Source organism: Anser anser (genome assembly GCF_964211835.1).
Source record: "Anser anser genome assembly, chromosome: 7".
NCBI classification, from domain to species: Eukaryota; Metazoa; Chordata; class Aves; order Anseriformes; family Anatidae; genus Anser; species Anser anser.
In genome coordinates, this window is record NC_139727.1 from 22,034,515 (window position 1) to 22,061,353 (window position 26,839).

General features: G+C 40.0%; 1 protein-coding gene across 7 annotated transcripts; it reads right to left on the bottom strand.

Moving 5' to 3' along the window:
* Positions 1–3,814: 3,814 nt before the first annotated feature.
* Positions 3,815–26,129, bottom strand: ZFAND4 (zinc finger AN1-type containing 4). 7 transcript variants are annotated; one of them, XM_083843608.1, is made up of 10 exons: positions 25,610–26,129; positions 24,813–25,115; positions 17,530–17,605; positions 17,367–17,434; positions 15,544–15,730; positions 12,627–12,774; positions 10,571–11,752; positions 9,912–9,966; positions 6,729–6,846; positions 3,815–4,720 (listed from the first exon to the last, which is right to left on the bottom strand). In XM_083843608.1, the coding sequence occupies exons 2-10, from the start codon at positions 24,994–24,996 to the stop codon at positions 4,585–4,587; spliced, it is 2,154 nt and encodes a 717-aa protein (XP_083699734.1). In that variant the 5' UTR covers positions 24,997–25,115; positions 25,610–26,129; the 3' UTR covers positions 3,815–4,584. The 7 variants fall into 7 exon arrangements, with proteins under 7 accessions (XP_083699734.1, XP_083699735.1, XP_083699732.1 ...); XM_083843609.1 differs by lacking the exon at positions 25,610–26,129 and adding an exon at positions 25,408–25,586 and having other exon boundaries at positions 6,729–6,843; XM_083843606.1 differs by lacking the exon at positions 25,610–26,129 and adding an exon at positions 25,408–25,586.
* Between the last annotated feature and the right edge of the window lie 710 nt (positions 26,130–26,839).

The window sequence follows — 26,839 nt, forward strand, 5'->3', positions numbered from 1 at the left end:
AAGAGCTGAAAACACAAAACTTCCATGTCACCAAGAGTTTTATGGCTGGGAGAAGGAATGGCTGGAATAGACAGAACCTACCTAAGCTACAGAGTTTCACGTACTGGTATAGCATGATGTACATTGGATTCTGCACTTTTCTTAAAAGGTGCATTCTTTTTTTGACATATTTGATGGTTTTGAAACAATCACCTTCGATTCACTCTAAATAAGACATATCTAGTGGTCCCAAGATAAACTGGTTACAACTGGGTTTCTTATTCATGGAATTAGCTGCGGGAAAGGACTTGGCCCAAGGAGCCAATCCACACATGAGATTACATGGCTACATCTTTTGAGAGAAATACACAAAATCTGGCACGTCAATCTTGAAAAACTGGAAAGGCTTTAAGTGTAGCTTGTTCTTTAACCACACAACTTTCTTAGTGGAACTCTTATTGGATGGCAGGATTCATCAGGAATAACCCTACAGGATCTCAGCAGGTCCCCAGAGCTAACAAGAACAACTACAGTAGAGGACCTGCTTCTTTAACCCACGGCTGTAAACTCGTGACAAAAAGGGAGTGGTGGACTTCCCTCAAGAGGAAAAATTAAGGCAAGCATCCACCCTACTGTAAACAGAGCAAGGAGAGGACAAAAAACAGCTTGCTGAAATGCTTGGCCCAAGAAGGTCAGCTAACAAATAAAAGAATCTAAGCTTCACTGATGAGGAAATAAAGATAGGCTATGAATATAAAATAGGTCAAAACAGCAAGCACCTACGCATTATTAGAAATACCTGATTCTGTCCAATTTTGAAGGCATGTTTGAATAGTTTATCCTGAATCTGCTCAAACTGGCATCTCCACTGACACCTAGGGGCTTTGCATGACATTCCTTAGTAGAAACACAACCCTTGTTATCTTTTCAAGCAATTGCTCTTTTTTGTTTTGGCTAGATGAGTGGAAAAGCATTTCTGACTAGCTGTCAAGTTTTGCATGCAAAACTGTTCATTTCTATATTTGCTCAGCGTGCGTAGAGAAAAGTGGAATTGAAACCAATACTGCAAAAAGGAATATCCCTTTACTCATGTACAGATATGCTTGTAATACTCAATGGTACTCAAGTAACCTTAGGAACATAAAATACAAAACAGGAATTGAAAACGGCTAAACAGGAGACTGTTTTGGGAAACTTCACCTAAGAAAATTTAAAAAATTACAGTTCTATGTATTAAAAAGCAAGCATTGCTACCCAAAAAAATCACAATGGCCCTGAACACACTTGCTTCACAAGGAAAATCCTAGAGTTCATCTTTCTATTGAGCACATCTTGTGACTTTAATAGGCAAGAATCTTAAACAGAATAACCACACAAAGGAAATTGCTTTCTTTCGTTGTTTTCTCTCCAACACTCCATCCACTGCAAACATTGCAAGCTCACCCCAAACTAAAATCAGGTTAAGAACTACAGTATTCAGAAGCAGCGGAAGCTCACACAACTATTCCATAGCTGCAAATGTCTGTCTTAGTCACAAGAATGTTCTCACATGAGTAACTGTGACTCAGCGCTAACAGATATGCCAGAGAAAACAAGAAATGCATTTCAAGATGAATCTGAGTTACATAAAAATTAGAAAAACTTGACCAACACAAAGGCTGTAGGTGAAAGCAAATTCCTAGAGGTAGAAGCAACTCCAAACCCACAGTTTACACCCAGGAGATAGTGCCCCATTACAAAAGTTGAAAGTGTTTGAGAAGAATTCTAATTCCTCATGTGTAAAAAAGCTAGAAAGACTTCATTTGGATAATATAAAGCATTAACAATTCCAGCCTTGTCTATGACAAGATTGTTAGCGCAAGGCATCAGTGCAATTACATCTCAAGGGAATACCAGCTGAGTAGAGATGGGAATTGCGAGCAGGCAGACTTTTATCACCACAGGAGATTTCAGAGAAAGGAAATCTTTCATTCAAGATTCAGAAACACTTCTGACACCTCTGTAGAATGTAATAATTTGACACAAGAATTCTGAAGGTCATTCAACAAGAGACCAGCCTGGTTATGCCTCAAAGGTCCTCACATTAAAAGAAAAAAACAATACAAAAAGAAAGTAGGGAGCTCACAAAGTCATTGTTCAACTCCCATTGTGTGAAAGCCTTATGATACAATCTAGTTACATGAACAAGTACACAAAAACCAAATGGTTGTGTACAGCAGATGCACAGCACCACAGAGCACTGACTAATGTTCAGAAAACCAAACCATTCAGGCAAGTTTACACAGTAAACAGTAATTAATCAAAAGCACAGTCCAATACAGGATTTGGTAAAACCTGATATCATACATTAGCAAGTAAAACAATTAATTATGTTAGTGCTCTTATGGCTGTACTACTGGTTGGAAATAAGGACTGCCTATAACACAGTATTGTTGACCAGGCTCAAGAAAAGCCTTTATCAGGTATAATTAAAATGAGGTATAATAAAAATGATAACAGGATACAAATACAGAATTTACGTATTATTACTACACTATATTTTCTGAAAAGAATGGTTATGCACTTCAGAATGTCATTATGCATATGTAGAAAGTGAGAGTCACAACTGAGACTTTATTCAAACTTCCTGATCCAACTTTCAGTTGTACACTCTTTGTAAAATTTGAGTATGGCCATCCTAATGCACTGCAAAAAAATATCCTGCCACTATACTTGAACAATATCAGATTACGTTTAGGTGATAACAGCCTACATTATTTTAATTCCACTTCCTACCAGAGCTCTACTTTATCTACAAGAGAACAATACCACTGTCTTAAAGATGCTGAGCCACAAATAACAAATTGCTAGGAAAACACTATATTTGCCCAGTTTCTTATTCTTTTGCTTTAGCGTGAAATATTATCCTGTGTTGGAAAGAAGAAAAACTACATGCAGTTTTTTGTACCCAGTGCAGCTTTTTCTAATAAGAAAAAAGCCGAGATCACATGCAGAATGACCATTTTACCTTGTGACTGCTCAGAAGAATACATTTGAAAATTGTGTTCCAAGGACATTGATTTCTGAAAATTCCAAAGGAAGAAGTTGCAGGTGGACCAGATGTAAAAGCATTTCTCCAAGGATGAGAATTCTTCAAGTTATTTCTCTTTCATTGATCTACTTATCTTTATTGGCCAAACTTTTAACATCTGTGCTCCTCAGATGCTACTGTTTGACTACAAAGCAGCATAGAGCATTTGAAATCCTGAAACAACCAAATAGCTGAGAAAACTTTTAAAAAAGGGACCATGACATTTAAGCGTCTAGATGCAATGTGGAGGTTCATGTGCGTTCATACTGTAACACCTTGGGCAACATAAGCTCATAAAGACTCTAGACATGTTAAGGGAATGAAAGAGAACAGTCTTTAGGTCAGGCTTTCAGCAGGTACAGCTCCAAACGCCACTTGCTGAAGTAGCTACATGCTCATTAGGGGTGCCTCATGCAAGTAAGTACTGAATTGCCTTTTTTTACAGTATCAGCAGGAGGTGATAAATGCTCAAGATTAAAATATGCCACTTGTTGAATACCCGTTTTGCCTTTACTGCCACATCCAGGAGGTTTATTTAATTCATTTAAAGCACACAATGTTGGTCACATTGTTTCTAATGAAGTGGGTGTGAATTTTGCCACTTCAGTGGCTTCAGTGGGAACAGAGATGAGCCAGTGCTTCTGAAAAATACAGATGTAAAAATATCCCCTTCTCCCCACCCCAACAAGGCCCAACTTTTAATTTAGGAATGTGCTTTGAAACAGGACGAGTTATTTTGTGCATCTATAAGATCATAAACCAGAATAAAATTTAATATTTATTAGAATTTCTTCCAGTAACAGCATTCGACATCTTAACAAACCAGGCTGTGAAGTCTTAAAAAAATCTAGGATTACAAAAAAAGTTAAAATAAGTTGTTCCTTATATTTAATGTCAACAACGGGGAAGATTTTCTATTTAAAAACAAATTTGTCATATAAACAGTATTATTTTAAGAAAATGTGATTAACATGATATGTTATTTTCAGAATGAATACACAGTGTATGAATACCAATCTGAATGGAACAGGGGGCAGAATGCACTACCACCTCGGATATCTCAAAACAGGCTCTTCGAAGAAAGGGGAGGGAGGAGGATCATTCTAGTGAAATAACTTAGATACCACGCAATGGACAAAAAACGCAAGAGTACAGAAGACATTACATGACACCCTCATTACAACACCCCCTCAAGTCTGGTTATACAGTAAATGAAGTTAGTAAAGTGCATCTTTTAAAGACTTGTCTAGTGAAATAGCTTTTCCAAATATAAAACACAACACAAGACGTGCAGTAACAGTTAATTCATAGTGTAAGTTTTTAAAAACTATCTTTAACTTTTCATTCACTAAAGAAGAAAAGTTTTAACTGCAGTAGTGTTCACATTATTCTTCGATAGGATGCATCCTCATGTGCTTTTGTTACTTGGCAAATCTTTAGATATGGAGCATGGCAAAATTACGCAGTTTAAGCAAGTGCTTCTCTCAATGTAATAATTCTTCAATGGCAGAACGGCCACATGCAGCAAAACCATGTTAGATTTTGGGAAGCTTTGGTGCACTAACGACGGGATTGGTCTCCTGCAAATACCTTCTCCCTGCACTCTTATAGTCGTAGGTGCAGGTGTGAGTCTCTGCATAGCGGTGAGTTGCACAGAAGTTGTTTCCACATCTGAAGAATCAAGAATATTAGAAGTTACAAGCTTTTAGAAGCTTTTAACTCTCTGACATGCTGGGAACCCTTTGGCTTAATCACATCTTGTTTGTTTGACGTAACTGCTTAGATTCCGATTATCCTTGACTGATAACATTAACTGGTAATCAAAATGACATTGTTGTCACTGAATGCTGCAGTTTTGACCCAACGATCTCTTCAGCTGGTAAATTAAACCATAGCAGTATACCAGGAATCAGCTATAGCAAGGATCACAAATACATAAGTTAAGAACGATGGGCTCTCATTTATTTTCCTTCTTTTCTTTTTAAAGACCTCACACAACATCAGTAGGTAGACTTTAGAGGACAAAAACGTGGAACTAAAATAATGGCATTAGGTGAAAGCCACAATGTATTTCAAATAAAAAACACCACATCATTGAGACCACCAAAATAGATGTTTAGTTCAGCATGATTTCTGCCTGGCAAAAACTCAGATTAGTAATTACCAATTTAGTCAGCTGTAAAGATGACAGATGAACTATAGGGAACATAGCTTCCTATATGATCGGCTAAGCATGCATCATTCCAGAATCAGTTGCAAATTGAATGAGTTAAGATGATAATTTTGCTTTGACAGCTCACCAGCTAAGACTCTTAGCAGGAAAAATGGTACCATATATGCTGTACCTAATCTGAGCTTGGAAATCAATATTAGCGTCCTGTTGCCTGACGTACTTGACTAAGTTGCTTCTTGACAGTAAAGCAATGACATCATCCAAAATCAGAATGCTCTTTAAACAGACTGAGCATTACTTATCCACCTTAACATATCACACTATTAGACTGCACTTCTCTATTTATCTACCTATCTGGGTTCACAATAAACTTTGCAGCTGTTCCTGAGGCTTGTGTGCCTGGTAACAAACTTGTTTTTCTTTGGTTCTTGGTCCTGTAATCACCAGTTCTCTCATATGACTATATTCTCCATTTGGTTGATGTTCCATTCTAGTAAGAGGTCGTATGGCTGGAGATGTACTTCATTTTTAACCTTAGCAAGCTGCTTAGTTACTTCTAGAAGAACTTACATCTATTTGCTCAGTAATAAGTTTTATATTGTCCAAAACTGTTTCAAACATAAAAACTGAAGAGTCAGTAAGAAGGTAGTTCCTCACCCTGAAACTCCCCATCACAATTCCCCAATGGCAGAAGTCTTTTATTTTGCTGCTGTTTGGCATGAACCAAGATCATCTTCAAATGCAGCCCTCAGTGCAGCAGTTTCTAACTTTTTCTAGGTCATGGGAAATGACACTTAGAAAAGAGTATCTTAGGAAAAACACAGCTTTGAGAACTGAGAGCAAATGAGTGCTTTTTGCCTTTTTTTTTTTTTAATCTCAGTGCCCACCACCAAGCGCCAAATCTCATTACGTTGCCTACAAACCATGACGTGGGGGAGCAGCACTCTTATATTCTGCTTTTGAGGCACTTAAAGATGACTGAAGTTTCACAAGAATTTGAACACGTATGAATTTTCAAGTTGTCAAATAGAAATTTGTACGAGGCAATCAAACGGTGCAGATGTGTTACAAGTAGGGCCAAATCTGAGGGAGATTTTCTTAAATTGTAAAAAAAAAAAAGTTTTTCCTCAAGTTGTTAATAATTATTGTTGATAAAGTATTCAGGACATAAATCTGCAGGAAGTTCTCCCCTCACCAGTCTTCTGAATTATATGATCACAAAAAAAAAAGAATGATGACATGTTCATTATTTTCATTATTTCCTGATAACTTGCATTTCTTGATTTTCCTCAAAGAACGTACACCTCAACAGCAGAACGAGTACAACATTCCTGAGCTTTATTTCTTGGAGTTTTGCTGAACTGAGAATTGCAAACAGTTCTTTCAACTTCTTTTGTAAATTCTCTTTTGATTTCCTATGTTCAAGGAGTATCGTGCAGCCCAGAAAACCTTTTGGTTTACCCAGCTATCCATTTTAAACAACAGCTGGTTATATACGCAGCCTACCTGCACTCATAGCTGGTTGCCAATCCAGTTTTCTTGCCACAAAGAAAGCAATGCTTTGTAATTTTCTTTTTTGCTTGAACTGAGCCATTCACAGGTGGGAGATGGGTTGCTTCACCTGCTTTCAGAAGTAGAGAAACAGCAAAGACATTTTAATTTTATTTATTCCTGACCACAAACTACTTAAACGTTCTTCTGAAATCCAAATTCAATCTGCATTTCTTAGGATACTTCAGGTGGGACCCCCAAGCCTAAACAGGGAGCAAAACCACAAAAGCGAGAACAGTGAACACACTTCAAGCCTATGAACCTTATGGTGATGATCCTTATGGGTCCCTTCCAACTCGGGATAACCTTTGGAAAAGGCAGTGCAATGCAGGTGTCCAATGCACTATTTTTTATACGTTAAAAATTCACATAAGCAAAAAGTTACAGAAGTCAAACAATTCCTAATACTATTCCCAAATGCAAAAATGAAAATACATAATGCAATTGGGAAAATACCCCACACAACAGCTTTCCGAAGAATCAACTGGACGCTCAAGTACATAGCATCTAGTATATGCAGTATCTAACAATCTAAGTATCTAAGTTTGTCAAATAAATATAGCAACATTTTAAAACCTTGCCGGTACTCCATGATTGCAACAAAAGTGCATTATTAGACTACAGACCTCCATTTAGCTTTAAGGTTTCATAAGGCACTTTGTGGATGTTCCTTAGACTTCTGTACTTAGAAGCTTATTTTACTCTTTTTTGTCCTATAATTCTTGGCTGTTGCTTCAGAACTGGTGAGCACATAAAGAAAAATCATCTTTCTTCCTTCTGCAGAAATAAGCTCTTACTCATGCATGCTTACCGTATGCTAGGATAATGAACACATGCAACACAGTCTCTCAAACATTTTTCAGTACTTGAATCACTATATTGTCAGGATGCTGCCCAAAAAATGACCTCATGAGCTGAGAAGTGGTCCTTGTGCAGTGCACCTTAATCCCAACAGTCGTTTCTCAGCTGAGGTGCAGTAGCTGCATGCAACAGTTAACACCAGGTAGTCACTACACATTGCAGTCCTATTTCCCAAACGGTGCTATCATCCCACTGCTATCCAGTATAGCAATTTCCAGGCAACGTTTGTCAGTGCCATCTACTTCATCATCTAAAAGCATACTATCCCAGAAGCATCAGTTAGCCCAGTTTGTGAAAAAGACAGAGCTTGAAGACAGTCCTCATGGTGAGCCATACCAAAACAGAAAAATGCTACACCTGTTCTCTAATTTACAGTCCCACAGCAATTATAACAGGAAGTAACTATAAATAAAATCAAGGCCTTAAGATAACAAACTAAACCTGTTCTTTGGCCAGTTACATAAGTGATTATTACCAATAACCTTTCTCCCAAGAGCATGCATGATATTGAATCACAGAATCATTTAGGTTGGAAAAGACCTCTGAGATCATCTAGTCCAACCATAAACCTAGCACTGCCAAGTCCACCAGTAAACCACGTCACTAAGCACCACATCTACGTGTCTTTTAAATACCTTCAGGGACAGCAACTCAACTACTCCCCTGGGCAACCTGTTCCCGTCACAGCCCTTTCAGTGAAGACATTTTTCCTAATCTCTAATCTAAACCTCCCCTGGCACAACTTGAGGCCATTTTCTCACCGCTTGTTGCTTGGGAGAAGAGACTGATCCCCACCTCACTGTAGCCTCCTCTGAGGTGACTAGAGAGTGATAAGGTCTTCCCTGAGCCCCCTTTTCTCCAGGCTAAACAACCCCAGCTCCCTCAGGCACTCCTCACAGGACTTGTGTTCCAGGCCCTTCACCAGACACGCTCCAGCACCTTGATGTCCTTCTTGTATCGAGGAGTCCAAAACCGAACACAGTACTCGAGGTGCGGTCTCATCAGAGCTGAGTACAGGGCAACAGTAACTTCCTTGCTGGCCACACTATTTCTGACCCAAGCCAGGATGCTGTTGGCCTTCTTGGCCACCTGAGCACACTGCTGGCTCGTATTCAGCCAGCTGTTGACCAATCCCCCCAGGTCCCTTTCCACTGGACATAATGACACCCACTTAGTCTTTCACAAGCCTGAAACCTTTTGGAAAATACACTTTTGTCTGACAAAATAGTCCAGAGTAATCTCTTCATCACTGTTCTATCCAAAATGGAGCAGGTGACAAAAAGGTAGGCTTCCCCATCCTGCAGATTTGCCTGTTAGGGCATCACCTCTTTGGCCACGGAGAATTTATGGACAGATGTGTTTATTAATTTTGACTGCAGAAGATGTGGAAGCAAATCATTGTATTTACCAGTTTAACATATCCATGCGGAGAGGATAAAAACACCACAAGATTCAGCAAGTACAGTTTTACCTACATAGGCATTTGAACACACCCAGGACAATTATTTTCTTGGCCAAGCATTTTTCCACAGAGAAGTCAGGAGATACATCCCCTGAACTGTTTTACACTCCTAAAGAGATAATACGGTCTAGGCTCATGACCATTCTTCTACCCAAGACATACAGCCTGGATGCTTCAGGCTAGAGACCAACTCATATGGATTAAGAGTTTTTTAGTGCTCCTCTAGACAACTTCATTCCTCCTGAGAGAAATAATCACATAAGTTCACATTTAGGCAAATAATATCCTTTTTCAGTAGATGTTAAGCATTAAACACAATACAGTTAACAAGACTAGGGTAGAAAGAGCAAAATTATAAAAAAATCAGCATATCAACGGTCTTCGGTATCCATGTCCTCCCCGCTTTCCTTTTGCAGAATTGTTTTGGCTAAGGCTGTAGTCCTAGAGCAAATGCTACCAATGAATATAGTCCCTCTGATTCTAGTACACTCAGAAGTATTCGCAGAACTGGTCTTTTGGAAACTTCAGAGCAGAAAGTCATGTTTTATTTCTAACGACGACAAGCAGGACTCATTAAGTATTAAAAAATGCTAGGGAAGAGTCACAGCCATATCTATCCAAGATCAGAATGACATCTGTATATTAAAGAATTGCTTAAAATATTTAAGGTTATACCATGCTACAGAAGTATAACACAGCAAGGACTTTCAAAGACGTATGCCTTACAAAAATATGATCCTTGCCCTCTAAATATGTAATAAATCAGAAAATATCGGGGAGTCATCTTTAATTATTATTGAAGTCATATTACTTACCTACTCTTTTCCCTACAGCTGCGTTAATTCCATTCATTCCAAGCGCATGAGCAGACTAAAAAAAAATTCCACAAGGAAATTACTAGCAGATGGAAATTAAATGAAAGATTAGGCAGTCTGGTATCAAATTGTTTGAAACCAATGCTGTATCAATCAATAGACTTACAAAAACAGTCCAACACTTCCATACGAAGAAATTAAAATTCTACAATATAAAGCCTTACTCAAATTAATAATCTCCCTGTACTTCACAACATACAAAACAATAAAGTACATTAGAGATCTGAAGCTACGAGCATATGGTGCCAGTCACAGGGAAAACTTTGGATTAAGTGGCAATTAGCGAGCAGCAGGAGAAGTAAGATGACACTTCAGTCATAATTTTATCATTACAATAGCTAATAATTTTAGTTGTGAACTAAACAACCACTTTAATTCTTAAGAAAAATTACTTCTAGGACCCATTTAGATAAGCATGCAGTTAATATACCAACAGGAATTTAGAAAACAGTTTTAGACTAGTAGAGATTTATGTATGCACCCCACCCCATCTGCGTTCCCTGAAAAGACACATAGACATACACAAAGTACGGCTTAGATAATGCCAACACCAGAAGGGACAGGAAGACCCCAACTCCTTTAGGGGTATTAGTACTCACTAGAATATATTCAGCAGCTTCATTTGGAGGAGTAGTTTTCCTAAAGCTTTCTTCCTGAAAATGTTGAAGATTTGTAGGTAGTGCAATACCAGAAGTCCGAAACCTGCCTGTCCCACAGGAACTCTGTAAACTTTCCCTGTTTGCGCTTCGGGCCAGCGAAGCTAGAAATCCTAAGTTATTTACAGAACTCACAGGTTCTTTGGATGCCTTGTTAGTCACATCTGTGATGTCCCTAGCTTCTGCTTTAGCAGTTACATCAGGTCTCTTGCCAAGTGAATCTACTTTCATGCTATGAAATCTAGTAGTCCTAGAAAAAGAGGAGTCTGCTATACTACGGACTTCCAAAGATCGAAGCACATTTGGGGAGGCTGTAGATCTCAAGTTATCAGCCTCAAAGCATTTGGGTTGTGTTTGTGGTTTCAGAGAACTGTGATGTGTCACTTGTGCTGAATAACGAAGAGGTGACAAAAGCGAATTTTTCCGAGGACTTAGTTCATGAGTACTGAGAAGTCCAGTCCCCATTGCTGCAGTGCTCAGCACTTTACTAATAGGTTTTCTATGCTGTTCTAAAACCTTAGATTCTTCATCTCCATCAGACAGTTCAAGTTCTGGGTTCACTTTTCCTATGTCATATATCTCACTACACTGCTCGGTGGTGCTTGCTTCTGTTAACAAAGCAAAAGCATCTGCTTCAGATAGAAGTTTTTCTTCTGTTCCATACAGTTCTACATTTGTTAGATTCGGATACAAAACAGAATCTTCCTCACTTGCTGAGGTCACATTTTCAGATACTTTTTCCAAGTTTGCAGACAGAGATGAAACGGGAGTCAGAATACTATTTGTAGGTACTTTTGCATTTTCTAGTTCAACACGAGATATTTTTGGTGGTAACCTGATGCTACTAACCGAATGAGACCAAGAGGCACTCTGCCAAGTGTCATCTTCCTTAAGAAAGTCATTAGTTGTGGATGGCATTGTTCTACCAGCAGTGGCCAAAGAAGCCAACGCTGAAAGTGCATTTTGGGAAGACTCCGAAGGATATGAATTCCCAGGAGGAGGTAGGCAGGACTGTCCAATATGGGGGAGCACTCTTAAAAACCGGTGACGAGCAGCAGCTGCTGAGCCACTAGACGGTCGAGGAGCTGTTGGAGGACGAGGTTTCACTTTGACAGTTTTTTTAGGCTATTAAAAAACAAGGAAAAAACACACAACAACAGTTAGTATTTAAATTATGGAAGCATTCAAAGACCTTGCTGAAATCATATTCCCACGAATTCTGACAGTGTACGGCCAGAGATGACCACCAAATCATTCACTCTACTCTCTTATGTATTGCTAACCACCAAAATTTCACAGTAACATCACAATATTAAAATCAAAGATTACAATCAGAAAAGGCCACGTGTCAGAGGAATAAGAAAAGGGAAACCAGAATGCCATCAAAGTTATCCAGAAGAGCTTAGGGTCTCAGCCAAGACCAACAACGAAAGAAAAAGTGTAATATTTTCATCTTACATCTAGGGAACCAAGACAGATATTAAATAATTTTACTAATCCAGATCTCCTGAACGCCACCTGTATTTTTATCTGCCAGGCAATCTCATTCTTGTATTTAGTTTTATAGGCCTTTTAGTTACAGTATTTCTAATCGCAATTTTAAAATTAAGTTCCACTTAAGAACAAGTTCAGAAGTTCCATTTAAGAGAAACACTGTTTTCTACCAGAGGATTGATGTAAAACAACACTACTTAAAACATAAAATACATAAAACAAACAAAAAACCACACACACAAAAAGAACACCAAAACAAACACATATCCAGGACCAGTAGTGAATTCTTTGAATCCTGACAGGTTGATCCAGGTAAAGGCTATGCCCCACAACAGAAGAACTTTAATAAAATAGCATTCTTCTTTCTTAATCAGATATTAAACCATATACCCTTTTATCACTCTACTTCCCAAGACAGTAAAGTATCTGACCTGCTTTTTAGAAAAGCCAGTATTGGGAAAGTACAAACCATTTAATGATAAAAGAATTGAAATCATAGCTTTACCTTTTTACTTAGATTCATATTCTCCATCTTTGCCTTAAGCAGTTTCATTTTATTCATAGTAATTGAATTCTCAATAATCTGTTGGCCAGAAGGTGATGCCTCCGTCTCATCTTCATCATCAGCATATAAGTTATACACTGAACCACCACTGAAAGTAATAAAAGAAATTTGTTTTCACCCTCTAAGTAATTTAATTGTTTTCAATGTAGAGTATTCTCACAACTAGAAAGTCAAATCCGTAGGTGATCTGTTGACAAAGCATTACGTAAAATCGTTTGCAGAGACATTTCAAATCCATTTATTTTAGAAAATAAGCATTCCTTATTAGACTGCTCACACAAAGTGCTGATGCTGAAACCAGAACATAGCCCCACTTCTGGGAAGTTTTTATACCATATACAGTTGGTTCACACTCACTATATATTTTCCCCACAGAGGGAATATCCAGTTCCACAAGTGTCTCCTGAAGGTATGGCCAAAGCTGTTAACAGTGTGATTCAGACAACAAGCTGATCAGTTTTCCAATTAACCAGACACTGGCATGGAAGGAAAGTCCAAATTTCTATCCATCCTGAGGGGTGTTCTCACCATAAATGGAAATGGAGGGGTCACCCATGTGGATGTGATATTCTATTTCTCCTTTTCAAAATAAAAACAAAAAATAAAAAAGGATCAGTTTAGGTTTCCAAAAAGTCTCACATTTGGAAAAAAAATTATACAGATTAGAATTGCTAGACCTAAGACAAAATATTTTAACTCAGTCACTGGAAATTTACAGCATCACATTGAAGTTTTGCATTCTGTTAGAATACAGAATGGAAAAAGACAATGTTTTAAAGTCATTATCTGAATTGTTTTTCCTATGAAGCATTAATCACCAACACACATCCAACATTTGACAGAGAAATAAAAGAACGATTAGGAGTGTCTATTCACTACAAATTGATGCATTTTCAACACTGTATATAGTACATCTTAGAATGTTTTAATTTTTCCATTAGGCTGTCAACAACTAGAAATGGTGACAATCAGACAATTCCCTTGTGTTCATACAAATGTCTTAGGAGATATAACAAAAGTTTCTTCTCTCTAAATAAGACCAAGGAAGAATTAAGGGTCGTGGGAAAGTCAGTACCAAAAAATTTTCCACTAATTAAAGCTGGCATCTTACCTGATTCTTGGAAATACTCTGTTGGCTTTAGTCAAGAGCCAGTGTGTTTGTACTGACTCTCCCAATCCATTTCCTAAAATGTAGCAAAATTCAGAAGGCAACACAGCTGGGAGACAGATTTTTAAGAACAAGATGGCAGCAGAACAGCCCAGTCATTTCTTACTAGAAACTGAACAGCTCTGTATGGGAACGGTCAGTATAAACATTACATACCTCTCCTGGTAAAGAACCAACACTATAGAATTATTTCAGAATTTTAAATCTGCAAAGACTTCAGCTGTCTACTCAGACCCATTCTTTGAACTCCCCTTCATTCAAGAAAAGGATAGAAAGAAAAGGGATGCAACAGTCATGTTTCCTTTCTTCCCCTTTATGCAAAAAACTGCTACTCTTTTTCTTGCATTTTCTGACTAAATAAGAGAAAAAACACCAAAAAAGGGCTAATAAAGGAGTTTTTCCTTTAACATGATTGTAAAGTTATGAGAGTTGGGACAGGGATCTTTGCTCTTATAGTCCATTTTTTAACTGACTTTGTCCACAGGTATCAACGTTCCTGAGATCTTGCTTGTAAAACGTGTGCTTCAAAGATGATCCATATCTTGTTAAAACACTTTTTTCTTGCCACCAGTGCTCTACCACAATTTCAGGTATTTTATTTTAACCCAGAGACAATAATCAATGTATTTACACCTTGTCAAGTTTTAACCGTTAACGTAAATGCAGGCAAAGTAAAATGATCTGGAGAACTATAAAACAAAACCATTTATAAATTGTAGTCACTGAATTCTGCTAATGTGAGACAAGCTGACCTTGCTTTCATTGCTTTCAAACAGGAGCAAGAAGAGTTACTTAAAACACTGCAAACCTTAGTCTTGGAGAAAATGCAGATAGTCCCTACAACGGTACAACTCCTTTTCTTACACCTGTACAAATATTAAGTTCTTCAGGAGATTAAGAAACCTGACCAAAAGCTGCAGTATAAAGACAATCTAATATTTTTCCAACAGATTTTATCAATTTTGGTAGCTTCAGGAAGAAACAGACTAGCAGTCTGTTTACTGTAACACGGTAGCATACGTGACAGTCTCATTCATTTGATTATATCAGTACTTCCATTCTGAGACAAGTTTGGGGTCTCAACAGTAACTAATCTGAGGTCTAGTTACATCCAAGGGCCAGCTCTATTAGTAATTCTTTAAGTACATATAAAAACAAAAAATAAAAACAGTTTTTCTGAAACTTCAGGCAGACCCCGTCAGGTCTTTGCACTGCTAATCAGTTATCTTCCTGACTAAACTTCCTGACTTAAACTATGGTCAAGCCATATCCATACGGAAAAGAAGATTTACATCATGAACAGAGAAATCTATACAATACTAAATATAATACTAAATAAATATCTTAAGATGTAAAAGTTTTTTTATAGCTTTTTTTTTTTTTGATTAACAGAAGTTTTTAATATCCCTATGGCCAAGTTGACTCTCTCATGTAAAGTTCTCTTTGGGAAGGGACTGGAATTGCCTCAAGCACAAGGTCAGCATTACCTCACTTTACTGACACACACAAATAGACAACAGTTAGCATGACCACTGACCATAAAGTCCTACTGTGTAGTTAGGCCACTCAGTTACTGCAATTTGGTAGCCCTTAGGGCACCATTCTTCCAAAATTCCAGATATTCTTTTGACAAAGTCAACACAGCATCCCCATCTTGATGAATAACAGTAAGATTAAAACCAACTTTACCTCAAAGATTCAGATAATGGTGTTAAAGTGCCATCTCCCCGGTCTACCACACGGAAGAAATTCAACTGATCTCCTTCTCGATATACCAAGAAGGTAACTTGTTTGTTAGATGGCCCTTTCTCCCAGATCTCATCTCTACCAGGATCCATGTATTCAGCCATTTCCCTTATAGGGTCTTCTACAGGAACTACAAAGAGAAAAACAGAATAAAACCAAATTATTTCACCTTTGAAGTCCCATATTTCTGGCAAACCCCTCACATTTTCAGACCATGCCTAAAGTCAACTGTAGTTATGATACAGAAGCATTTTAACAGGCCTGTTCTCTGGAAAAACAACAGCAATAAGATTCAACTTGAAATAGTCAATTTCAAACATTCCTGCTGTTTTGTAAGTGGCATTCTCTAGATTCAAGTTAGATGCTTAAATACGTACACACAAAACATCTGGCTCAGGTCCCTCTCTGCCAGTTATGCAACTCTACACTTCAGTGTAGTTATTAGCAAACAGAGACTAAGAAACAACAAAGAAGTCTTTGTAAATAAACTAGTTTAGAAGATAACTACTAGGCCAATTGTTTTAATAATCCATCCTCTGAAAACTTCTTTCTGTTCAATCACCTAACTATAATTTATTCCATTTCATACATACTCTAAACTGTCCTACTCTCAGCTTTTCTGACAGATGTAAGAGGAAAAAATGTAGCAGCACCTACCAAACCATACAGAAAAGCAACAGACGACCTTATTATGACCACACATATTCTGGAGACTGCTTGGGAGGTATTTTTACTTCCCACATACAGCAGGCTGGCTGAATTGATAAATACAAATCTAAACTTCAGAATTAAAGGAGTCCGGTTCATTCTGTTAAATTAGCTGTTCCTCCTTACTATCACATTACCACTCTCTTTTCTTGTTCCATTAACGTATAGGATGTCACTTCACAAAAATCTGTCCCACCAACACTGAGATATGTGTGGAAAAAATGGAAGGAATAGCCTAAGAAATCGACTCAAGTTACTGAATAGCTGGCCCAGTAAGATCATCACATTATGCCCCTCCCTGATTTACAAAAGCTTAAAGGAGAAATTCTTTCTATATTGGTGATTGTAGAACAAACCTTTACACATCTCTCTCAAGCCCTACTGCAGATAAATAGGAGATGGGAAGTATGACACAAAACATCTTGGAAGACCTCTAGTTCATTAAGCATAAGGTACAATTAGAGTTGTATAACCCAAAGGTATCAAGTTAAGTAGAACCAGTAACAGAGGAGGCAGGCCAGCCCCTCCCACAAATTATTTTTAAATTTATTATTTTTACTTCAGAGGTAAGTTTATTTCAGAGTCAGAAGAACGGGTCCAAAATAAAATTACTGGAATCCCCCCCCTTTTTTTTCCCTGTGAAGAGCCTAATTTTGGATAATTCTCTCACTGCAGAATAAAATAAAATGTACTTTAGTTCAATCATTTCAATTTTACATGGAAAAAAGTAATTTCCCAATTGTGTTTGTCACTTTAAGTCATATCCCTTTCTTTCTTTCATAATCCCATATCTTTTATTAGTACTCAGGACTCCTAACAGGGTATTTTTCGGGAAGAACAGCTAAACATTTACAGAAAACCTTTCAGAGATGGAATTATCCTACTGTCAACTGCTGCTAGGTGACAGTCAGTCCTCTTATGACACTGAGTTCTCTTGAAACAAAGACTAACATAATTCTCCTGCAGTAATACAACTTAAAATTTTAATTCAGCTAGCTGCAAGCTGTTTACAGTTATGTTACATGAAAACAATCATTTTTAACAAAGTTAACACCTACCTCTTCTAGTGTTAATAGGTCCACCTCGCATAGCCAGAACTAACTTCAGAGTGCAGCCTTCTGAAATGCTGTAAATAACAATAAATACATTTTTATAGCATTTTCCATTGCCTATACTAACAATCATATAGAAACATTCATTGCAAATTTATTCTATACTTACTTATAATCATTCAAACAACAGTCATCCTTCAGTTCCATATTATTCCAAATTAAGTGCTGCTGAGAGACAGGAATACCTAAAGGGGGAAAAAAGATTAAAAGTAGAGTTTGATGGGAGGGTTTTGGGGGAGTTTTGCTTTTGGAAGAACACGGGGGTATATAGAAAAGAGGTGAGAAAGGAGATAAGAGAAGAAACGAAGCAGGGCAAGGACATGCACTTGGACTGCAGCCGAGTCATGATGTCCAACCTACCGAATAATTATTAAGAACAAAGTTAGGGTTTTCAGTAAGTTTGTGCTTGCAAATGGAGCTCAATCACTTGGCTCAAGAGGTCTGTAGAAGCATTCAGTTGCTTCAGACTTATTGAATACCTGCTCTTTTCCAGTCACTGGTCAAGGGAGGGTTGGTTTGTGTTCTTCCCATACAAATGTTAATCTGTACCTCAGAGTCTTCTGTTTACTTACAGGAAAAATGGGATAAAATTTCTAACTACAGAGCTGCTGAATAGTTTATCAGACTGACATTCTGTGTTACTGACAGTAAAGACAAGGTCGCATTAAGTAACTGGTGGCAGCTCGGTTAACAGCTCAGGTGACAGCAATAAAGGTGTTATTACTGTTTGACTTGGAACCTGAAAGTTCACATGTACAATACAGTAAACTTCATACTAGAAAACTTTTACTTGCTTTAGGTGTTCTTTTAAGCCATCAGAATGCTTTATTGTTTATATCCAGTAATACTCATTTCCAGCTCAAGTTCTGGGACAGATTTAGAATGACTTCTGTTAAAAAGAGGCAAGCATACAAAATATTTGTTCCTTATTAAGGATCTACAGTCTACACAAGGACTATTTCCTCTTACCTATACAGTCAAGTAATTTAAATACAGACCTAACACACATTAAAGAAAATAAGCACGAGCAGGTAGAACCCAAGGTCTTCACACAGTTTTATTAGGATGCTGCCACTTTCCATATTTTGAATAGAGTACCAACCAGGACAGTTATGAAAGGATGACACATTTCTGACCACCAAAAACCATGAGGGCTACTGCAAAGATGAACAGCTTTTTCTGCCTTTGAAAAAAATAAAATAAAATCTTCCCTTCAGCATCAAAAGGAAGTAAATTCTGTTCAGCCTGCTTAGTGAAACCCAGGTAATTAAGATTTCACTGTGCGTTCCTGAAAAAATGTAATTAAACTGGAATCTATAGAGGCCAAGAACTATTTGTTGAAAATGGCCCAAACACCACTCTTCAGCTTAAGCACCAAAAATTATAAATACATTTTCCAAAAGGTTACATTAAAGTAATCTCATCATATACTTTCATCTTGGATGCTTTAGTGTCAGATTGTGCCATTCACTGCTTATTTGCATGCTCAGATACATAAAAGGAGATGTAAGTAGCAGTACTACACAGACTTCTCAAAATGCACCTGGGGAAAGGGGAATCCAAAGATCAGAGTCTTCCAGTTGTTTCGCCAAAAACACCTCAGCTTCCCAAGGCTTGCAACTGTGCTTGGCAAGCAGCAGCAAAAGGTCAGTTCAGTAGCCCCTTCTAACACCGGAGAAAAGGCACAAGGCTACCAACACCCACCACCAGCAAGGAAGAAAAGGGGGCCAAATTCTGGTGAAAGTCCAAGCAGATTCAAGAGACAAGCAGAAAACCTGCTAAGTGGACACCCCCATGGAAAAGACAGATTGCATTTTGGTGCAATTATCATAGTTTTTAGTAAGTTTTAGAGAAGATCATCATGTCCTTTTCTCACCACAGCTAGCATCTAGATTTTGTCTTTTATGAATGACCGACACACCATTACTGCACTTGGAAGGCAGTCAGAACGAGTCTTGTATCCTCCGAAGTACACAAGACTTTTATGAGGGGAATGTATTCATATAGTAGACTAACATAATAGCTGTTACCCTGCCAGCTATTGAATAACTGGTTATTGGTTATGTTTCAAGTCTGCAGCATAAGCAAAACAAGAACATGCTGGCAAGAGCCAGCAAGTCTGCAGTGAAGTTCTTTTCTTTGTTGTTTTGTAGTCCTCTGATTACAAACAGTCGTTACTGTCTGCATTTGTTATGGTTTCAGCAGCCTCCAAGGAGCAATTTCCAATTACTTTGATAAACTGAGAGAGTCTATGTTAAAAAGGCTGCCTCGCAACTGGCAGTGCTGCAGTGAAGCATGGTTTTGTTCATCCAACAATGACAATGTAATTTTGATGAACAGATGAAAACACTATACTCTGGTGTAATGGGAAACAGACGAGTCTTTATTACTAATTCCATTTTATGCTGCTTTCTAAGAATTCTGTACTTATACACAAATGAAACGGTATGTGCTTTATAGGTTCAAGTGCAAGAAAATATGCATCAGCTGTTCCTTTTCTGGATTATAGTAAGCCTTTCTTGAAGAGACATTTGCACAGGGGATCAGTGCATGGAATTGGCAACCATAATGACAACTGCAAGATAATCATCTGCTACCCCCTCCTCCCGAAGCAGCACATGACTGTATCACTGGTCTGCTCTAAATCGGTCCTGAGCAGAAAGGAAAACAGGGCAAAAAGCTAAAGCTCAACACTCAAATGGAAGTGGGCAAGCCAAATGATGCTGTGGGAGAAAAGAAGTTCCTTCAGGCTGTCAGCACATCTGCAGCCATTTCAATAGAAAATACGACTTACTAAAATGGTGGCAAGGGGGGCACAGAAGAGGGAAGTAGGGATTTGATTCTGTCTCTGAATCATCCTGTCAGTCACACCCTTAAGGTTCACTCCTTTGCTTTTCTTTCTGGCACGCCAAGTAAGCTCATAGAAACTGATGTGGGCTGAACCCCCCAAAAAACCCCATAGATTTCAGAGCAAGCTTGATTTTATGTTGTGGGTGGAAGGTTACTACACTTAAAAACACAAATATTTCAAAGTCAAAGTTCAAACTCAGTGTACTTATCTTTCATCTAATGTTGAAATTGCTGGAGACTTTCTTAAACATTTACTTTGTGTTCCTCCTACAGCAAGGCTGGGCCGACGGTCTTCATTTTGCCGCATTACCTAGCTACATTATGGAAGAGCTGCAAAGGTTTCCAACAACTAACAGCAGCAGGTACTGGTTTTATAACTGTCAAAATCCCCAGCTGTCATTTACATGACGGTAACCTACATTAGCGTACATATTTCCAGGTATTATCTACAATTATTTTACAGATCAAAAAATTAATCACCACTAGGCGTGTGCTGTCTAAATGCTCCTTAAAATTCAATATAATAACTTGTGTTTCTGAATGAAGAATACTAAACCTTGACCAGCCCAGCAGCCACAAAGACTTGTGCAATGGAGGAAGCAAGGAAAGATCACCTGAGGGAGTGACCAGTGCTTTTCATTAAAAATAAATTTTATTTCCTCTTCTAGTGAACTCCTGCTATTTTTAACCACGACTCCTATGTTAAATCTCAGACTCTCTCATCGCCTTGAAACCCAGGTAGCGTCCTACCTATGATCATCAACACATGGTCCTGATTTAAAATACTGAGTAGAACCAAGGGAGCAGGCAGCACTGCTCACAATACCACATCCTGCTGCTGGCTGAGAGTATTCTGGCTTTTATGCCACCAGCAGAGACAAAGGGAGCTAGTTCTTCTCTAGTACACCACCTAAAAAGGCTCATTCAGTGAATCTGAGACTAGAGATGACTGGTAGCTCCAAAGTCATCATTATAACAAACCAAAGTTTTGGGAACCGAGTGCTCACTTTGCATGGAACATATTTGAGACAAATGCCTGGATGGCATCCAAACACACACATTGAGTCTGCTTTAACTCCAATTTACAAGTTGATTTGCACTGAAGTTTTCAGATGTGCTAGAACCCATCAATGCATTTTAACCCATATCCACTGGCTAAAACCAACTGGAATGAGACAGCTGGAGGTAATGGAGCTCTTTTTTAGTAGGATACCGACGTCTACTGCAGCTGTCTAAACAAACCCTTTCCCATCAGATCATTAAAAAGGTACCAAGAATGACAGACGGTATCAGAAGTATTGAAAATTCCTTACATGACACCCATACTATCCATTCTTATTACAGTCTGCAGCTATCAATATCCCAGTTGTTGACAGAGGTCACCTCTTGATTTAGTTTTAGCATTAGCCTCATACAATTAGAGATGCTGATGACAACTGAACAATTCTGTTAACTTCTGATATGATTTAAAATTTTGTGCTTGGAGACGTCAGCAAGACTAATCATTTTCCAGAACTTATTTTGCATGCTTTTCTACCATCCTCCTCACACATAGATCAGTCCATGGAGACAACACGCACGCCCAGGGCCCCGTAGTGTCTCCTAGCAGTATACGTAGGAGGCATTCTGCAGGCAGATATGCCCAGAGAGGTTCACAGCCCATGAATGTTGAAACGATACAGCAATAAAAAGTGAAAAATCGCTGCTGCAACGGGAACAGAAGTAAGCATTCCGCTTCCCGTGCTAGACCACAACCACAAAATTACTTCAGGATTTTCCCTTCACATGGGTGATTCATTGTTTCAACTTGTACATTACAGCAGAACTTCGGTACCGAGAAGCTGCTGGTTTTTTGTTTGTTTTTTTAAAATCATGCAATGGTAGCCTCAAATGCAATATAAAATGGATTTGTCATAGCCTCTGTTCCCTTCACAGTTACACACATAACCAGTTTTTTCTGCCTTCTCCCCTCCAAGTTATAGTGACTTATGACTTGGGAAGTTGCAGATCTTTTAATTGTATTCTGGAGTATTACAGTATTTCATCTGACTTCTAACAATTCAGTGGTAAGCACCAGCAAACTCTTCTGTGTTTTAATGAAATTTACTTATTAATAATTAATTCAACACAGCAGGCAGCTAAGTCACTAACTGCTTTATCATCCTAAGAACTACAACATGTAAACCAAATTCCTAATAAACAAAGCTACAACCTTAGTACTGATCTCATGTAATTGTGATGCTTTTTTAAGCTAGGCTCACCCAGCCCACAACAATAGGCTGTAGATATAGTTCAGTGTGCCAATTTGCAGTCTTCTGTTTTGAACTACAGGAAATTCAAATTCTTCTCTCACATTTCCCACTGGTATTTTCATGCAGCCTTTAAAGCTCTTTCCTTCATCTGTATGGTCTCTATAGCCTACCTTTTCCTGTACTCTATTGCCTATGCTCCCTTTCAATTCACTTGACTGTATCACTGTATCGTGTATCTGCTCACACCTCTCCCGGTGTTATACTCAACCACGGAAGAAAAAGAAAAAAAAAAACACCTTTCCTTGTCCTGTTTCACCTCTAGCCTCCAGGAGTTCCTCAACACGTTCTCTGACTCATGTTTAATTATGGCCTTGTCCACAGGAAACAAAAGCATGTCCACATCGCTACCCTAATGTAAACTCTAGTTATAGAATAGAGTAGAAGAGAATCATTTAGGTTGGAAAAGACCTCTGAGATCATCTAGTCTAACCATAAACCTAGCACTGCCAAGTCCACCATTAAACCACGTCACTAAGCACCACATCTATGTGTCTTTTAAATACCTTCAGGGACAGCAACTCAACTACTCCCCTGGGCAGCCTGTTCCAGTGCTTTACAACCCTTTCGGTAAAGACATTTTCCCTAATATGTAACCTAAACCTCCCCCCACGCAACTTGAGGCCATTTCCTCATCTTATCACTTGGTGTTTGGGAGAAGAGACTGATCCCCACCTCACTGTGGCCTCCTTTAAGGTAACTATAGAGAGATAAGGTCTTCCCTGAGCCCCCTTTTCTCCAAGCTAAACAACCCCAGCTCCCTCTGCTGCTCCTCATCAGACTTGTTCTCTAGGCCCTTCATCAGTTTTGTTGCCCTTCTGTGGACACATTCCAGCACCTCGACGTCCTTCTTGTAGCGAGGGGCCTAAAACTGAACACAGTACTCGAGGTGTGGCCTCACCAGAGCTGGGTACACGAGAACAATCACTTCCTTGCTGGCCATGCTATTTCTGACACAGGCCAGGATGCTGTTGGCCTTCTTGGCCACCTGAGCACACTGCTGGCTCATATTCAGCCAGCTGTTGACCAATCCCCCCAGGTCCCTTTCCTCCAGGCAGCTTTCCAGCCATTCTTCCCCCAGCCTGTAGCATTGCATGGGATTGTTGTGCCCCAGCAGGACTCAGCACTTGGCCTTGTTGAACCTTGTACAGTTGGTGTTATGCGCATAGCGGAGCTTCTAGTATGTAATCTCTCTAGCAAAATATCACCCTTACTGTTGCAACTCTTACGTTTCAGTTCATTAGCACAGATTTCCATAAGAGGAGGAGAGTATCCTCAATTTAATCTAAAGCATTGTATTTACGTCTCCCAAAAGGTGGCTTCCACAGACAGAAGCATTAAAACCCATGGACAAGTACTGAGTAAACAGGAACCCTTGTTTTAAAATAAGCAACTGGCAGCTCATGCAGTCACACAGTTCTGTTAGGCTTACAGAGCGAGAAGATGCAATCATGTTCTTCCATGCAGGCTGAGAAAGGGGTGAGAGAAGACTAATTCAACACATATTTTCTGCTTTCATTAGCCCGACCAACAGACCAGCCTCATAAATTAAAGGAGGTTATCACTTTACAAGACGCGTGCCAAGTTCATCATATTAAGACAAAGCAGTACTCAGCCAGACACCTGCCAGCAAAGCATCAGTCACCTGAACAAAACTCAAATCAGAAACTTAAAGCTGTCTTTGCAGTTGGCCTGCACAGCAATTACTCTTGGGATTACGGTATCATGGACAATCCAAACTACCACAAACCAACGAACCTAAGAAGCAACAGCTACAGCACCAAGTTTAAAGTGTGCTCGGAGCTGCAGTAAAGACATACTGCGAGACTCAAGCTTATAACCTCAGTTTTGAAAACCCTTGCTGGTTAACAAGCAAATTTTGTCACATAATCCACTGAACAACAAAAAGATTACATGCCACATAATATCAAGACAATTCATGATTCGTCATAAATTTCTTATGCTTTATCTTACTAACAACACACACAAAAAGAGAAAAAAATGGGCAAACACCCATTCCAATGAAGCCTAAGATATGAGCTGATAGGAAAACAAAAGAAACAATAGAAAAAAAAAATCCATTTAAACCAAAGCCATAAAATGAGCGCCTTACTTATGCCTATTATTGAATAAGTAATTTACATTTTCTGCTCTGATTTCAGGAATTATCGTTTGTAGAACAAGACTTCCCCTAAAGTGGTAAAGTTTAAGCTGAAATAACAGAGAGGAGTACCTTCCAATCTTTGAATTTTCGCTTTCACAGAAATAACTGTTTCGAAGGGAGAAACTCGCAGTTCGAAGCAGGTTCCCGTGAGCGTTTCGATGAAGAGCTCCATAGTTTCATAGAAAGGAAGTTTGTAGTGAAACGGCCCCATGTTATCTTCATTGAAAAAGGGAGGCTCCTTCTTGTTGGCCATCACAAAGGATTTATAACTTCCTCGCAAGACGATCCGTCAGGAAACTACGCTCTGCTCCTAGCCAGGTCAGCTCGGAGGACAGGTGCGGTGCGTCGCTGCTCATCTTTGGGGTCCTCCACCTACGAAGAAACGAGCACAGCTCTAACAACGCCCGAGCACAGCCGGCCCGGTTCGTTCGAGAAGAAAAACCCAGCAGCCGATAGCAGGCGGTCAGTCAGTCAGCACCTGGATCGCGCAACAAACGGTGCCGGCAACCGGGCACCTTCCGGGCTGCGGCGGCAGGGCCCGGCCGCGAACAAAGGAGGGCAGCAGCCGCCCGCCCCCGCCGCCCCTCACCTCACGCCGGCCTCTCCCCGCGGCCCCGCCGCTCTCCCGGGGCACCAGGGCGGGGCCCGCTCCCTGCCCACCTACCTGCGGCCGCCGCCGGGCCCTCAGAGGGGTAGCGACCCGGCCCCTCTCCCCCCGCGCTGCTCGCCCGCCCGCCCGGCGGCTGCGCGGGGACGGGCACCGTCACGGAGCTGCCGCCGCCGCGGGGTGGCAGCCAGGAGCCGCCCGCCCGCCGCCCGCCCGCCGCCCGGCAGCCCCCGCGCCGCCTGGGTGCAGCCTTTATCACCTCCCCCGGGGAGCTTCCGGCCAATGAGGAGGCCGCTCGGCGGCGGCTCGCCCAATCGGCTCCCTCCGGGGGCGGTGCTCCCGGTACCGGCGGGGGAGGGCGGGGCCGAGAGCGTTCGGGGCGCTTGTTGTGGTCGTTAAGGGGCGGGGCCTGCGCGGGAAGGGCCCGGATGCAGCGACTCCGCTGCTAGTAGCGGGCACGTGACAGGCTGCGGGGGGGAGGAGCGCAGAGGCTCCTGGGTAGTGTAGTCCCACGCCTCAGGGGGATGCCTCAGGCTGTGGGGGGGTTGGACAGGCTGTGAGCGGGGCCGTAGTGCCAGGCTCCATCAAAGGTTTCTCTCCCCTGAACCTTCAAGCCCCTGCCACGCGTGTTTTTACCTCCTACTCCAACTGCTCTTAGCCCCTAGGGTGCTCAGCTCATGAGCACCACTCTCTGCCATACTAATGTCAATTATTAATGCAAAGGGAGCAGAAAAGAAAGAAAAGAATCCACCATCTTTCTCCTTTCTCCGCCCGGGCTGTCATGGAGTCCGCTATAAGCACAAAAGAAAGGAGTAAAGAGGCTGTCCAAACATATGCATGAGGCATATGCAGCAGATGCAGTGCCTATAAATAAATTGTGAGCGCTTTCACTGTAGGCACCGTTTGCAGACATCTCCCCCAGTCTTCTCCAAGCTGCTACTCCCAGCTTACCCCCCACTTAACGTGAGTCAGTACCAGGCTCACCTATGGTGCAAGTCAATACGTGATACTTCTCCATTCTTATCTCTTCCACCCTTCCCTTCTGCTTTACCCTCATTAATGCTAGATGCTCCATCTGTAGTAGCTTCTGTGCCCCATAAAGTAGACCCAACCTGAGTAATGACAGATGGAAGCACGTGTCTCAGAACAAGGGCTTCAGTGACAGTAGGAATTGCTCTTAAAGAGATCTTCTGAGCACCTGCTTTAAACTCACAGAAAACAGAACAGTCTAAGAGCTAAGGTAGGGCATTCCTATCATAAAAACAGCACACCTAGTTTAAAAGTTAGAAATTCAGGCAGTCACTAGTAAAATTTATACATTTGCTCTGCTTGGACATGAAATATGGTTAATCACATCCGTTCCACAAGGATAATCTAGAAAATAAGGGAACCAAGAAGGTTAAGCCAAATGCAGTAGAGACTTAGACAGCTTACACAAAATAACAAGTTCCTGTAAACAGCCTACGATGTGTTACGGATGAGAAAGAAA

Bases quoted from the DNA above. Each gene is read 5' to 3' on its own strand.
- ZFAND4 (XM_083843608.1), bottom strand. From the start codon at position 24,996: ATGGCCAACAAGAAGGAGCCTCCCTTTTTCAATGAAGATAACATGGGG. The intron at 17,435-17,529 runs GTAAGTATAGAA...TGTTATTTACAG, and splicing joins TGTTGTTTGAATGATTATAA to CATTTCAGAAGGCTGCACTC. The intron at 4,721-6,728 runs GTAGGCTGCGTA...TTGATTCTTCAG, and splicing joins GCAACCAGCTATGAGTGCAG to ATGTGGAAACAACTTCTGTG.